Below are 17254 nucleotides of genomic sequence, written 5' to 3' on the forward strand. Positions count from 1 at the left end.
ACTGTCCCATAACAGCAACAACAATGAGCCTACTATAAATAGCCTACCCTCCTAGCCTGAGGGAAGATCTCTCACAAAGGCAGGAGTGAGCAAACACAAGCGAGATCACTCAGGCATCAGGAAACAACCGTTCTGGACATGATTTATTTTTTAATCAGTGAGACATAATCATCAGAAAAATCTAATCTTTTTGAAACCTACAGCCGGTACATTAGTGATGAATATCTATGCAGGCATCCGTCACTCAGTTATTCCTGTTGGCCTCCTTCATCAGCACAGTTTCAGTTGTTGCAGGTTTTATTTGTTGATAAATGTGCTGTGGGAGTGTTTGGTCCTCTGCCGCCTCTCTTACCACCCTTAAAAGCATCACTTCGCTCATCCCTTCAGTAAAGTAAAGACGGAGTGATAAACACCTTTAAGGCTTCTCATCAATAATAGAAGCACAGTGGATTTGTTATCGCTCGCAGTGAGGACCCATCACCTTCAGCCTCCTCCGGCACCGCGGACAGACAGAGAAAGAGTCACAGTCAGGAAAAAAAAAAGAAGACAGAGAGACTGGAAAGGCAGAGAGCTTGTGGGAATTGAGCCATGTAGTGTGAGTCTCCCTGTCTGGTGCTGTGCAGGGAAATAGAAGAAGTGCTGAACACCCAGAGGTGCACTGGAATTCCACACCCAGTGAGTAGGATAGTGAAACTTGAGACTGTAATTGGCTGAGATTACATGTGTGGATGTTATATAATCCTGAGAGCTGCAGTTTTGTTAATTGCTTTGCTTGGCATTGGTTTTAATTGTGATAATCAATGTAGCTGAAATTCTGACCTGCTAATGATGGAACATGCAAAGTCAGAAAGTAGCCACAGTGCTTAGAGTTTATCTTCTGAGGACTTTGAATCTGTGCCCCACATCTCACAGCAATCCATCCTGTAATTGTTGAGATATTTCAGACTGATCAACCCGTGTTGCCATGCTAGTTGTTGGGCAACACAAATGTGTATTTGGGTAATTCTATGATTGAATGATTGGACAAGTTAATCACACTGTGATCACAACTTTGACCATGAGTGATTGTGGACTGCTGATCTGGAAGATATTACTCTAGTAAATGTCCCGTATCAGCATACATCATCAATATTGGCCTGGGGAATCAAGACAGTCCTACTCAAATTTAAACAAGAATAACATTCAAACATCAAAACTAAAAGCTACAAGCAGCCACACCTTCAATTACAACATAGAATGAAATCCCAATCTGGTTTTCAACTTCGAGGTGACACATGAGCTGAAAAACTCTTAAAAGAAATAATTACACACAGTAGCGCACATGTGTCAGACTCGAGGCACGCGGGCCATATCCAGCCCCTAATACAAATACACACGTGGACAAAATTGTTGGTACCCCTCAGTTAAAGAAGGAAAAACCCACAATTCTCACTGAAATCACTTGAAACTCACAAAAGTAACAATAAATAAAAATTTATTGAAAATTAAATAATCAAAAACAGCCATTACTTTTGAATTGTTGATTAACATAATTATTTAAAAAAACAAACTAATGAAACAGGCCTGGACAAAAATGATGGTACCTCTATAAAAGATTGAAAACTATTTGACCAGAGTGACATGATTAACTCAGGTGTGTCATTTAATTGACATCACAGGTGTTTCCAAACTCATAATCAGTCAGTCTGCCTATTTAAAGGGAGACAAGTAGTCACCCTGCTGTTTGGTGAAAAGGTGTGTACCACACTGAACATGGACAACAGAAAGCGAAGGAGAGAATTGTCCCAGGACATCCGAAAAAAAATGATAGACAAACATCTTAAAGGTAAAGGCTATAAGACCATCTCTAAACAGCTTGAAGTTCCTGTGACAACAGTGGCTCATATTATTCAGAAGTTCAAGACCCACGGGACAGTAGCCAACCTCCCTGGACGTGGCCGCAAGAGGAAAATTGATGACAAATTGAAGAGACGGATCGTTGGAATTGAATCCAAAGAGCCCAGAGCAACCTCCAAAGAAATTAAAGGTGAACTCCAAGGCCAAGGTACATCAGTGTCAGATCACACCATTCGTCGTTGTTTGAGCCAAAGTGGACTTCATGGGAGACGACCAAGGAGGACACCACTGCTGAAAAAAACTCATAAAAAAGCCAGACTGGAATTTGCAAAAATGCATGTTGACAAGCCACAAAGCTTCTGGGAGAATGTCCTTTGGACAGATGAGACCAAACTGGAGCTTTTTGGTAAGGCACATCAACTCTATGTTCATAGACTCAAAAACCAAGCATACGAAGAAAAGAACACTGTCCCTACGGTGAAACATGGAGGAGGCTCAGTAATGTTTTGGGGCTGCTTTGCTGCATCTGGCACAGGGTGTCTTGAAAGTGTGCAAGGTACGATGAAATCTGAAGACTATCAAGGCATTCTGGAGAGAAATGTGCTGCCTAGTGTCAGAAAGCTTGGTCTCAGTCGCAGGTCATGGGTCTTCCAACAGGACAACGATCCAAAACACACAGCCAAAAACACCCAAGAATGGCTGAGAAAAAAGCGTTGGACTATTCTAAAGTGGCCTTCTATGAGCCCAGATCTGAATCCCATTGAACATATGTGGAAGGAGCTGAAACATGCCATTTGGAGAAGACACCCATCAAACCTGAGACAACTGGAGCTGTTTGCTCATGAGGAGTGGGCCAAAATACCTGTTGACAGCTGCAGAACGCTCATTGACAAATACAGAAATCGTTTAATTGCAGTGATTGCCTCAAAAGGTTGTGCAACAAAATATTAAGTTATGGGTACCATCATTTTTGTCCAGCCCTATTTCATTAGTTTGTTTTTTTTAAATAATTATGTTAATCAACAATTCAAAAGTGATGGCTGATTTTGATTATTTAATTTTCAATAAATTTTTATTTATTGTTACTTTTGTGAGTTTCAAGTGATTTCAGTGAGAATTGTGGGTTTTTCCTTCTTTAACTGAGGGGTACCAACAATTTTGTCCACGTGTGTATATCTGGCCTGCAAGATCATTTTACATAGATTTATTATTATTGTTATTAATGGCCCGACGATATGAAGCGCTGATAACACACAAACTACAGATCCCATAATGCAGCGCAACAGCTGCAGCATCTGTTATTGTCTGTAACCCTATTGTAACGTCACAGCTAGCCCTTAACAATGGCGAAACGAAAAGTTGATTCTGAAAACAGAGCCTTTCAAAGCGATGGGAGGCTGAGTGTATGTATGTTGACATTGCCGGTAAAGCCGTGTGTCTTATTTGTGGAGCTAATGCGGCTGTAATTAAGGAATTTAATCTAAGATGGCACTTTGAGACAAAACATCAGGACAAGCTGAAAAACTTGCATGCAGACCAAAAGCTACAGAAAGTGGAAAAGTTAAAGAAGAATCTGACATCTCAGCAGACGTTTTTCACCAGAGCGAAAGCACGAAGTCAAGCTGCTGTGAAAGCAACACAGTGATGGTTGTTTCCAATTTAATTTTTAAACGGACAGTTCATTACATATAAAGATTTTTCTAATATACTTGTTCTCCTTTGCACTAAAACGTGGGAAAAACTTAGACTTATTGTTACTTCTTGGTAATTATGCTGTAAGTTTACTGGTCCGGCCCCTTTGAGATCAAATTAGGCCGTATGCGGCCTCTGGACCAAAATGAGTTTGACACCCCTGTACTAGACTCTGTAGGAGTGCTCGCATCCATTCTAATCAGAGACAAACGGAAAGTCACCTCTCGATAATTTCAGCAGCTTTTTGCAGTCATATAAAAAGGGTCACATGCACAGTCTCCAGTGGAGTTGTCACCCTGGTCGCGTGGCATGCATAGTGACAGAATGTATTTTAACGCAAACCGTGATCATTTTCTAAACCAAACAGAGTGTTCTCAGTGCCCACTCTTAGCTAAGACATTTTGATGCCCAAACATTGACTGAAAACACAAGCACGTAAAAGTACATTGTAAACAGATACAAGTTAAAAGATAAAACTGCAATTATGGTCCAAAACAGGACTCGGAATCATATCTCTGACTTACACCTGCATCTTCCCAACATGATACTTTCGTTCCTCGTATTAAGTGCTAAATTGTGACTCCATGGTCTTAATGAGGTAATAAGGAATCTTCATTAAATGTTGTGATAATGAGCCTACTGAGCTGACTGGAATGTAGAGAGCATCCCTACTGGCTCATATGTACGGTAATGATGTATGATGATAACAGCCCATTTTTTAGCAGCTCTCATTTGTAAAGGGTGTGATGGAGACAGATTTGGAGAGTTTGTTGTTGTATGAAAATTAAATCTGAATCATGGACATTTTTAAAATAACCAACACTGTTTTTATCAACTCTAACGCTGGAGAGTAATGCTGAACAATTTATTGTATTATTATGAAAATCGCACAATGGACAGTTGCTTTTTTTAAAGTTATAACGCATCACAATATACCATTATAAATAAAGCATTGTGGTGCTACAGAAACACATCAACATATACATAATTTTTTCTTATGACAAGATAACATGCAGCAGTAATATTTTATACTTTGCTTTATTCTTGTCTAAATAAAATGCACAACTTTTGGCACTGAAATTATGATTCAATATGCAATTGAAATATCTGTCAAAATGATCACAATATGAATTATTTTTTTGCATATAATTCAGCCCTACTGTTGAGGAATGTGTACACATTGGAGGAGGAAGGCAGCTGGGAGACAGTTGGTGACTGGTTTGCAATGCATTAATAAGGAAAGAGAGAAGAAGTACTGAACAATGCAGTTTAAAACCAAAAAAAAGAAGCTAAAAAAATGTTTTGGATGTTTTAGGACATGAACATTAATATTGCTGTAAAGATACACAGTGTGCTAGCTGGTGAGATATGTTAAATGTAAGCGTTGCCCACAATGAAACTGAACTCTTTAGCAACTGTTTAGACAGTTTTTACTGGATTTCAGTCTTGTATCTCCAAAATCACATTATTGTGTATCTAAACAGCATTCTGAATTGTGTTATGAAACAAACAGGTTTTCTCCAAGTCTGGTATGATGTAGTAAAACTGTGTTCACTTTAAAAGTAAGACAGCTTTAAGAAAAAAAAAAAATCATGGTTTGGGTTGAAATACAAACCACTAAGAACATGTTTGAATTTTGAGTTTCCAGGGGGACAAAACCCACCTCATCTAGTGTATGATTGGCTGGCTGAAAACAGTGACACACATTGATTAGAAATGGATTTGTGATACATCATGAAATATGTTCTCCACAAAATCGGATTTAGAAAGCAATTTTGTTGTACAGGAACATATTTTTTGGAGATAAGGCTGTGATTTTTTTTTTTCGAAAAAACAGAACTAAGCAGGGAGGAAAATGACAGTTTTAATCTGATAACTTGAGCCTAAACTAAAATAAGAAATAATGGTGCAGACATATTAGGGACTACAGACACCTAGACCTTTGCATTTTCCTTTTTTTTCCTAAGCTGTCCTTGCTTTACCATAGACTGCATACAGCGTGATAGCTCAACTTGAGCTACAAAGAACACTATGAAAGAACGGCATGAAAAGTTTATGTGTGATGCCCTCGCTTGAACGATAGTGCCCTACAAATGCACCACAGCCAGAGAACTATCTGTTCTTCTCAGACATTCACACTCTTTCCCTTAACTTTGGCTGTAGAAAGACAACAGTGCTTCTGAAAAAGGAAAACACTGGCTGTAACAGAGGAAGTTTTTGTATAGACCTCTTTGTAGACCAGGCATCCAAAGGAGGCCCCAGAGAAGGCTGAGTTAAAAGCAACCCAAATGAAAAACAACATCAAACGCCTGCAAGTGGGAGAGTTGGCAGGTGGACAACTGCAACAAGGATAGTGAGAACATTACAACTTCATACGAATTTCTTATTTTGTCGAAACTGGCACTCAATGAGAGGACTGTGTGAAATTTAGAAGTGTGTCGCTGATGGCTACTACAAATGGAAGACTCAGGAGCTTAAACCATCAGAAAGCACACAGTTTGAGGGGGAAGGATGGCAAAAAAAAAGCAAATTTAAGTGCCTGTTTTGTGCTGATTTCATTTATTAAATGATCAGGACAATATATTGTTCCATATATGTGTATAAAATGCACAGGTTTCACTTTGTGACACAACTACTTTCTGATCAAAGATTCAGCTCTGTGTTGAGGTTTTACTGAACCATTTGGAGCAATGTTTCACTGATACGCTGCCATGTCCTTCATCCTCAGTGTTTTCTCTCTTTAGTCAGTCTCTTTGACAGCTAAATCCCTCCTCACATTTTGCCCTGCCTCGAGTAGCGTAACAATAATTAGTTGACTGGTGTAAAAGGACAGTTATCAACTTCAGGATGCCCGTTCCAGTTCTGAAGAAGGCAGATGACAAATTACTATAACAAAGAGAAGCCTCCATCAGTGCGAAGGGAGTCAAATCCTCTTGAAGGCACTTGGGCAGGCATCCAGCTCTGCACAGGACTGTGGCTCCAGCCTGCTTAATTAGAGTCAATTCCCCCGGGAATATTTAGGCTGATGGTCCTGCAGCTCGGTCCGGCTCAGGCTGGCTTCAGACAGCGTAGCAGAGTCCAGCTCATCCAGACAGGTGAACAGGAGGAGCCCAGAGGACAGACAAATAAAGATAATTGAGACCTGAAACAACTGCTATCTCTTCTCCCTCCCTCTGTGTTCTGGAGTCACAGTTTGCCTCCTTCACAGTGCAGTGAGACGGACCCGCATTTCTGATTGTGTCCTCGAAAAGGAGGTGAATACTAATGTGTAGATGTAACATGAGTCTGTGTGCCGGGCTTATTTGTCTCCTAGCTATGATTTATTTGATTGTAATGCACTGGCGGAGGCTGGAAAATGATGCATTGTGTTTTATTTTGAACAAAAACTCAGCTCATATTTGCAGATAGACATGTGGCTGATGTACCAGTATTATACTGTTGGTTTAAATAATGGAGAGTAGTTGTGGGTAGGGTGTAAACGAAAAGGAATAGTTTGCTGTTTTGATGCCAGTTAGGTGTAAAGATCAATATTGCTCTGTCTGTTGGTCTGACAGATATGAAGGTTATGCCAGCAGCTGTTTAGCTTAGTTGAGCACAACGACAAAGAGCTAAAAAATAAAAAACTTTATCTGAAATGAGACATATGAATTTGCAAGCTGCGTGCCAGACTGTTTCCCCTTCCTCTCAGGCTGTATGCTAAGTTACGTTAACCATCATGAAATTAGTTTTGATCTTCTCATCTCGCTCTTGGTATGAAAGTGAAGTAGAATGTCCCAAAATTCAAATATTCTATTCTACTGAAAGCACACTGTGGAGTTTATTTTTAAAAACACATCGCTATTTCTTCATTCACTTTTGATCGTCAAAAGCAATTCCATGTGTCCTTGAGCTCTAAAAAATGTAGTTAATGTGCAGTGTTTCCTCATAAAATATTTGCACTCCCAGTTCAAGAAAAACTATTTTCAAATCTGGATTGTTGACAAAGAAATGTGTGCCGTCTTGCAGTCCTCCTCTTACTGACGTGCTCAAAGCAACACCTCCGTTACCGACACCAGCTGTCAATCAGGAGAAGAGCACGAAACCTCTGACTGTACATTAAGAAGGATGAAACATAAATGGGGCTGAAGCGGGACATGCAAACATCTCCGGGTCACGGAGTGTCTTGTGACGGCACCCACTTGTCACTCATAGCAGCCACGCTTATATATAAATTATGAATTTAATGATTACCTTTCAGCCTTGATAAAATTTAAATGGTTGAGTTATAGAGAAATTGAATGGGGGATTTGCTGTAGAGACAAAAAATGTTGTTTTTTTTACCAGGTTGTATACATGTTTATTTCTGCTGTACAGTTTAGCATTATAACATAGAGCCCTATTGGGATTGACTCCCTATTGGATTCAGCCTCAGTTGGCCGTTTAGAGAACGGCAGTTTTTGCTGCTTCATGTTGACTTCATTTTTCAACTCTGGACGTTGGCACTTGGCAGACATGTGCATTGTGTTAGTCATGTACACTTTTGTTCAAAAGTTTGGGGTCACTTAGAAATGTCTTTATTTTTTAAAGAAAAACGTTTTTTTTTCCAATGAAAATATCATTAAACTAATTAGACATACAGTGTAGACATTGTTAATGTGGTAAATGACTATTCTAGCTGGAAATGGGTGATTTTTAATGGAATATCTGCATAGGGGTACAGAGGAACATTTCCAGCAACCATCACTCCTGTGCTCCAATGCTACATTGTGTTAGCTAATGGTGTTGAAAGGCTAATTGATGATTAGAAAACCCTTGTGCAATTATGTTAGCACATGAATGAAAGTGCGGAAGACATGAAATTGTCTGCGTCATCACAAACTTTTGAACGGTAGTGTAAGTACTGCTCTACATCGCTACCAGTGGTCAAAACTCTGCAACAATACTTTTAAGTAAAATAATATATACCAGATGTTGTTTTTTCAGTCAGAGCATGCCATGTTCTGAGCCCATAATCAAGCTCAACTAAACTTTCAGATTGTGATTCATCCCTGCTGGCTGGACTCAACACAGATCTAAAAGGCCTTGGGCTGCTGCCAGATGAAAACACTACCTGCAGAAAACAGGTGCGAGGTCATGGCACCTAGACTATCTTTTCCATTCAATGAGCATTAAAAATTTAGAAGCCAGTGAGAACAATCGTTGCTGCAGGTCTCTCTCCCCCCCCCGCCCCTCCTCTCCCCCTCTTGGTTTCTGGCTTTTGGTCTTCTTTTCCCTGAGCTGTTTGAAGTGGCTTTTTTTGTGAGAAATGGATTTTGACAGAGAGGAAGGTATGAGTCCTGTGACAATAAATGTGTCGTTCTCTAAGCGACGGTAGTGCCTGACCTCTTCCAGGTTTCCGGTGGTTTCACATAGTCACAGAAAGCGATTATCCCAGGGGACCATGAAACTGGAGCATCAGGATCCTAAAAATATTTGTTATGCCCAGATGCTTCTTTTTTTCCCCAAAGCTGCACTGCCAACAGAGGAGGGAGCATATCCTACAGAAAACCAAATAGAAAACATCACTCACAAGAACTTCAGGAGTAGTAATGTAGTGACACACAAAAAAACTGAAAACAGGGATTGATGAACATTTCTTTGTAAACAGTATCTGAGAACTTGAAGTGAAACACTGCAGGAAATTACTTCATTATTTATACAAATAACCATTACTATTATCATCAATATGATTTTATTGAAAATTTTGACTAACTGTTAATATTGATAGCATCATTTAACAAAGCCGGATTCAGGCACACAAATAATGGTAGACTTCATCATTGTGATCACTGGGGAACATCTGTTGCGTCGCTGCACCAAACCTCAGATGAGCAAGTCTGATCTACTGTAGTGTTACACAGACTGCTTTGCACTCTGTGACCTCGTTACCACAAATAATACTTAAATTGTACTGATCGAATTAAGAAAAATCAGCACAATTTTAAACAACAGGAGTTATGAAGACTGAATTCATTTTATGTTCTGCTGTTTAAGTTTATAAATTTGAATTTAAGCAAAATAATGTGGTCGAAACTGAAGATTTTAAAGCATTTTATCTTAGTTTTTTTTAGGTCTTTGGTAGAGAAAATTGACTTCTGTTCTTTAGTCCTAAACTGTGTATCAGTCAGGGTTTGACTAGTTTGTCCTTGCCGGAGCCATGAATGACAGTTAAATACCAGCAAGATCAAACAGGAGCTACATCCCAGAATCATCCCTTCAGCTGATTTATAACAGAAAGGAAACTGCAAGTGTTCTGAGTGATTTCTCAACTTTCAAATAGCTGTCTTTCTCTGGGCTCGCTGCCAGTTCAATGACTACCCTGTGCAGCTGTCAGGGGACGTTTCTTTTTTTTCATGCAAGTCTAAACATTGTTTGTTTTGAAAAGACGTACTTGTTTGATACAAAAGCCAAGTGATAAATCTACCAAACAAATGCTCCTAGAAGTATATAGAGCCATCAGCATTTGTTGACTAAGAGACAACATGTACAAAGTATAGTAACAGAAGCGAGTACACTCCTGTGCAAAGTGGAATGATTCAAAATTGTAACATTTCACAGTATAAAATTACTTATAACTTGAATAGTAGGATATTTGCTCCTGTGTAAATTTAAAAACTTTTCTGTAATAAAAACACAAACCCCACAGTAGTAGATCAGTCCATTAAACCTTGTATATCTTTCATTACTGAGATTCAGATCTTTCATTTTGTCGGTGCTGTACTTCTCAGCATGGAGGATCCCAGTGTCCACACAGTTCTACCTTTCTTCAGAGACTTTTTTTTTCAGGTGTTCTTTGCTGGAGAGGTTGGGTTGCTCTACCTTTCTCTTTCAAATACTCCAAAGGGGTTCTATTGGATTCAAGTCAGGAGACATACTTGGCCAGATCATAGCGTTCACTTTGTTCTTCTTTAGAAACTCATGTGTTTTTGGCAGTGCGCTTAAGATAATTGTCATGCTGGAATATTCCTCTTCTGCCAAGCCTCTGTAGACTGGGAGTCATCTAGTCAGCCAATATTTTATTATATCCACAGACTTTCATGGTGCATCTATAAATGTCCTTTCCGTGAACACCTTTTTACTCTCATGCAGCTCCTTTTTATCAGACTCCCACCTCTGCTTTTCTCTGTCAGGACTGTGCATTCACTGTGGTAGTGCTGACCGGTTTCACACAAAACATACTGGACATACTGACCGTCATCTGACCAAACAGGTGCTCCCAACATTCATCTTGCTTCTTCTTGTTCTTTGGAGAATCGTAAGCAGGGGTTATTTTCAGGGATGCCGCCTATAGAGGGTAGTGTTGTACGATGTTTTTCACATTGTCTGAGCTGTCACAGACACGTTTGCTTTTTTAAAATTTTTATTTCTTTATTTGATAGGGACAGTGCACATTAATGAACGCCCATTTATTCAGCCGGATTATAGCACAATGCTAATTTACATCCGCTGTCCCTAAGAAAAGAAAGACGTAGCAGTGATACATAACACAATAAGTCACAATAAAAGCAGTGAAACATATAAGAAAACATATGACAATAGGTCACAATACAGAGAGAATAGGTCACCATAAAAAAACAATAGGTTACAATAAAAGGTCAGTCGGTCAACTTTTAATCATTTACACTGATTACCTTTGTGCCAGGTCTGAAACAACTGTGCAAGTTGTGCACTGTTCAAGGCCTCAGCTTCAGAGACCGACCACTGCAGCTCTGATTAGTGGCACCATGACTGATTCTGTACCTCACGATTACCGCCTAACTGTTTTTCAAATGATTTTCATTTGGTCACCTCAAGTCTCACACAGAGCTTTTGTTTTTATTTCTCTGAAAATTCTTGATCATGTGGACTCATGATAAAGATATGCAGACAGATGCAGCCCACAGGTCCAAAAATAACTTCAAGCATTCAAAGATCATTTTAAAACCATTATGATGTTTCGCTGACTACATTTTTGTTGGATGACGTTCGCTCTTGTCATATTTAGTTTGAGCATTGAGAATACGGTCATGGAAAAAAAATTGAATGGTACAACTAAAGGTACATTTGTTTGGACAAATATAATGATAACAACAAAAATAGGTCATAACAGTTTAATTTAAGAGCTGATATCTAATAATTTTCCATGGTTTTCTAGATCAGTGGTTCTCAACCCTGTTCCTCAGGACCCCATGTCCTGCATGTTTTAGATGTTTCCCTGCTCCAACACACCTGATTCAAATGATCAGCTCGTCAGCAAGCCTCTGCAGAAGCCTGATGACGAGCTGATCATTTGAGTCAGGTGTGTTGGAGCAGGGAAGCATCTAAAATATGCAGGACAGTGGGTCCTGAGGAATAGGGTTGAGAACCACTGATCTAAATAACAGCCAAAGTCTGTTCAGTTCTTACATCACTTTCTGTGGCACTGCCCAAAATAGTGCGTTTTGGCATTCCACATTTTCTTTTGTGTCTGTTTTAGTCCCATGATACACACAGGAGTTAATTCTTGTTTGCATAACCATTGTTTTTGCATCTTGGCATGCTCTCCACCAGCTTCTGACATTGTTCTGCTGTCACAGCAGCCCATTGCTGTTGCACAAATTCAAACAAATTTGATTTGTTTTTGGGCTTGTGGTTCTTCATTTTGTGTTTGATGATTTTGGATTCATCACTGAAGAGAACCTTAGCCCAATCATCAACAGTCCTATCCTGGTGATCCCAAGCAAAGAGTAACCGGGTTTGCCCCTGCCTTTCATTGATGAAGGGCTTCTTCCATGCCCTGTGTGACGTCAGACCAGCTTCAAGAAGTCGGTTTCCAACTGTCCTTGCGGAACAAGTCACATTTCTCCACAGTGCCCACTCATTTTTAAGGTCCCTGGAGGTCTGATGACTATTCCTGACACAGGAACGGATGAGTGACGGTCATCTTGTGGGGTAGAAAGACGTTTAGCAGCTGTCCATTTACGAGCTAGCAGTTTGGTAGTACCATGTTTGGCTTGTTTTTTCTTGGTGTAATGAACGACTGTCTTGGAGATCTTCAGGTTTTTCGCTACCTGTCTCTCACTCATGCTAGTTTCCAGTAGTGTCAAGATGGCTGCCTTCGTGGCTTCACATAATTCCTTTGTTTTAGGCATTATGTGAGAGCTGACAACTTCTGAGTTGTGCTATGGCTTGAATGTAAGCAGGAAACTACTGTAGGCCTTTGAATGTGTAGTGCTGCTGATGACATGAAATGGCCTCTTATATACCCTGGGAATACAATTAAGCTTCAGCATGTCAAATAGAACATAAAGTATTATGGAATGAGCTACACTTTTGTCGTATTCATTGTACTTTTCAGATAATATATCTTTAGTGGTACCAGGAATTGACATGAACAAGAAATTGAAGAAAACAAGGGTGGCCTAATACTTTTTTCCATTACTGTGTAGTCTTTCTTTAGTATCCGTTCATGATTGTTCAGTAATGCAGCTATTGAGAGATGTTGCTACTTTGAATCATTAGACATTGAAGTGAATTTGTACAGGGGTGTACTTGCTTCTACTGTACATTCTACGTTGGCTTTCCATTACAAGTTAAGTACTTAAATCATGTCTGTAGAAGCTCGTAGCATTCAACACTAAACTGCAGTTTCGTAAAATTAAAATATGAAACATATGAACTGCTTTCAAAGTACTTTGCCTTCATTATAACTTTTAGATCTGTAGTTATTAGTTTTTGTGTCCCTGTGCATAATCCCAGCTCCAGTAAGCAATAAATGTTTACCGCTGATTATTCTCTAGCAGCTAAATGATGTTTCAGTCATTAAGGGCAGTTGAGACCCCTTCCACAGTAACTGAATTCATAAATGTTTCTTTTTCCTTTCCGTGCAGACGAGAGGCTCATATAGAACTGTGAAGTCTGAATGAGTGTGTGACAAACGAGAGTTGTAGCCAGGCACTCCAGGCACTGCAGCTTCATTAGGCGCTCGCTACACTTGGGTCACTGCGGCTCCTTCTCACATGGAGGAATAGCAAATGAAAAGCTATTTGAGACAATTTGGAAAACAACGAGCAGAAAAGCCTCTAAGAATTTTGGCGTATGAGGGAAATGCATGATGTGGCACTTTGAGTGTCTTTGTCGGGGGCGTAAAATGTTGAACACAATGAAATCATTTTTGCATTTCCAACAGAAGTAATTGAATTTATTGCAGAAATTGCTCAGAGTTAGAAGCTTGCCGGAGGTCGGCCTTGCAGCATCAATGACTTTCTCTCTCCAGAGATTAATATGAGATGTTAAGGCAGGATTAAACACGGGGTTTTTAAAATGCAGAGGTGTGAATGAAAACACAGTTGTGACACTGCATGCAGATACGAGCCGCAGAGTGTGAAAGTGGACGAGTGTTACATGATTGCAAGTCAGACTTAACAGGAAAATATGTAGGTAGCGCGAAAAATACACCACAGGGATGCTTGTCCTTGTCAAATTTCTCATCTGCATTCAGGTCCTTTATAAAGTCACTCAAATGCGATATCACTATCACTCTGGACGTTTAACATTTAGATGATTTCAGTGGCTGAGTATACTTATCAAAACTGTGGAGGAGTGTAGAAAGTGAAAAGACAGGGAAAAAAACAACTCTCCACCCCCACAGTATCTTTTTGAAGCTTGGTGCGATGGAGAATCAGAATCGAGGGAGATGTAGCGAGAGAGAGTAGAGGGGAAAGAGTGAGGGAGAGATAGAGAGGCTTGGCTGGTGAAGAAGTTTAAAGAAATCAGCATGTGCAGCTCTCTGTGTGTCTGCTGCCTCCGACAGGTGCTGCACAACGTTTTGGGTTTAATTAAGTCTAGTGTGCGACTGAGACAGGCGGAGCAGGAAGAGGCAGACTGTGGAGCACAGGCAGCTGCAGAAAGAGTGAGGGAGGTTTGCCAGAGCCTTGACCTTATTTTACATGTTGAAGTTAATGGAAAGGAACAAGCACTGTCATCACCGTCTCTCCCCTCTCTGTGTGCGTCTCATACAAACACACACAAATGTACAAATGCGCTCACATACTCCCTCTTGCCCTTGCAAATGTCACTCTAAAATTTTCTTCTTTCTTTTTTTTCTCCCTTTTTCTTGCTGCCAACTATTCCGAAATTGAAGGTCTTTGTCATTTCTGAATCTCGGCTCTCTAAATGTTCTCAGTGTTATGAGATGTGAATGTGACTCAGTGTGTGTCTTCTCCTGCAAATTGTAGGTGGTGACCTCGGGAAAAAACACCAGAGGATACCACTATATCCTCGCCAACCTGGTGAGAGCTCACAACATTAAACAACACAACACAGTAAAAAAAACAAAAAAAAAAACAGAACAGCAGTGCTCAGTGTGACGCAATGAAGTGCAACACTCTCAGTAGATGTAGCTCAGCAGTATAGTCAAACTTAATATGTAGTTCTGATAGACATACAACTTAGTGTGGCAAGTAAACTGAAGTAAGAAATAAGCTCATGATGGACAAGACCAGCAGTTTTTTAAATGTATTTTCTTCATCGCTAATGATCTCTCGCTCCGCCACCATCAAGTTGTGCTCTTTGCTCTCAGGGTTTTTCCAACATGAGCCTGGACAGAGTGTTTTCTGGTGGAGCCAACATCACAGGCTTCCAGATCATCAGCCCAGACAGCCCCATCGTCCAGCAGTTCCTCCAGCGCTGGGAGCGCCTGGATGAAAGAGAATTTCCAGAAGCGAAAAACACTCCACTGAAGGTCAGTGAGGCATAGCTGCCGATGCTGCATTTTATTTAACATCTTCAAAGACGCAACCCCCCTCCAACACCTCCCCCGCTGCTTTTCTTCCAAGTTTTAAGGTAGTAACTCTGGTCCCTGAAACCACAGAAAATATGTCACTCTAAATTCCTTCAGCGAAGACATTGCTTAAATAACTTGTCACCTGCTTGTCCTTGAACAGATAGGCCCTTCATAATGGTGCAATTTTTATGTCAATCATAAAAGCGAGGCTTTGCTTTTCTTGCTTTATATATCATTGGCGCTGTTCTCCTTGTGCATATGCTGCAGGGATAATAATCTTGCTTTCATGGCAGTTCAGTTCAGCTCAGTGTTTGATGTCACTGGTGCGTCACTGCACTTTCTTGTGTCACAGTACACATCAGCTCTGACCCACGATGCCATCCTCGTGATTGCGGAGGCCTTCCGGTATCTTCGGCGCCAGCGGGTGGACGTGTCTCGCAGGGGGAGTGCAGGCGACTGCCTCGCCAACCCAGCAGTGCCCTGGAGCCAAGGCATCGACATAGAGAGAGCTCTCAAAATGGTAGGGCTGAGGGCCTTCACTGTCATGCCGTTTTTTAATTTAATTCATAGTCCCGTCTTGGCTTTACCTCAATTTGCACTCGGTTTTTGATTTTCGTTTAGCTTTTTCTATTTTTTTCTCTTCTTAAAAGATCACTAAACACTAACCCAAATCTCTACAAACCACAGATAGCGTCCTCATTAGCTGTTACTGAGTAGAAACTCATTTGTGTGAATCCCATTTTTTTTAGAGCTTCCTGGACAAGTGTTGTAACATGTTATCAATCTAACACTGTATTTCATTTCATACACTTCCGTTCAAAAGTTTGGGGTCACCCAGGAATTTTCATGCTCACACTTTTATTCATCTGCTAACATAATTACATGAGGGTTTTTTAATCATCAGTTAGCCTTTCAACACCATTAGCTAACACAATGTAGCATTAGAACACAGGAGTGATGGTTGCTGGAAATGTTCCTCTGTACCCCTATGTAGATATTCCATTAAATATCAGCCATTTCCAGCTAGAATAATAATTTATCACATTAACAATGTCTAGATTGTATTTCTGATTAATTTAATGATATCTTCATTGAAAAAAATGTTCTTTTTAAAAAAAGGACATTTCTAAGACATCCCAAACTTTTGAACAGAAGTGTACATAATATTAGAACTGTATTTTTCTGTAATTATGCCCCTTCCTCCTCCCCCTCATAGTGATCTGAATCGACTAGTTATCAGACCTCACATTTGTCTGCCAGTAAACTGGAATTATAAAAACATGTTTCTGCAGTAGAGAACACTGGGCACCATAAATCAAGACCATTTACTGCATATTTTGACATGGAGTTTGCTCAGCTGTATGTCAGGAACAAGTGTTATCTTCCTTTTCTCGGTGCCTGGCAGGTCCAAGTACAAGGTATGACAGGAAACATCCAGTTTGACACATTTGGTCGACGATCTAATTACACAATTGATGTGTACGAGATGAAGACTGGAGGCCCCAGGAGGGTATGTGAGCACACAGCCTTCAAACATCTTTCACAATTTAACTCGTGTGTAATTAAATGCTCTTTACAGGATTAGCATATGATGTAGATAGCAGCACTTCGACTCCTGTTACATAAACACAGACAAGTTTTCACCAGCTATGCGTTGAGGGCTTTGCTTTCTCTTGGTATACTGGCAGTACATGAGTTAGGATTGATTCTGATTTGGATAGAAGCTGCCAGTAGCCCAGTCTTGCAAATCCAACCCAAATCATATGAGAAAATATCCACTGAGAATCAGCCGAGGCCTCCAGATGGAAGATGGGCCATTCGACACATTTTTAGGATGACAACGACATGCCTCATCCTACTGAGAAATACATTAGAGTTGATTAGCCTTTCCATAAGACCTGTGATACGTTTAGAACTTTAAAATCAATGACAGGCTTGTGTGCAAAAGATTTGGCTGACAACATC

The 17254-nt window shown here is 40.1% G+C and overlaps 1 protein-coding gene across 6 annotated transcripts in view; it reads left to right on the top strand.

The window, feature by feature from the left end:
- The window catches only part of gria3a (glutamate receptor, ionotropic, AMPA 3a), a 93171-nt gene that overhangs the window by 44764 nt on the left and 31153 nt on the right, over positions 1-17254 (top strand). For all 6 annotated transcript variants that reach the window (XR_007937158.1, XM_022188332.2, XM_051937715.1 and 3 more), the window contains exons 5-8: positions 14742-14795; positions 15086-15247; positions 15642-15809; positions 16695-16799. Coding sequence is in view for 5 of the 6 variants with exons in the window: in XM_022188332.2 (XP_022044024.1) it covers positions 14742-14795; positions 15086-15247; positions 15642-15809; positions 16695-16799 (489 nt within the window). In the remaining variant the exon portion in view is untranslated. The remainder of the gene's footprint in view (positions 1-14741; positions 14796-15085; positions 15248-15641; positions 15810-16694; positions 16800-17254) is intronic.

This window comes from Acanthochromis polyacanthus, chromosome 17, assembly GCF_021347895.1.
Source record: "Acanthochromis polyacanthus isolate Apoly-LR-REF ecotype Palm Island chromosome 17, KAUST_Apoly_ChrSc, whole genome shotgun sequence".
Lineage (NCBI taxonomy): Eukaryota > Metazoa > Chordata > Actinopteri > Pomacentridae > Acanthochromis > Acanthochromis polyacanthus.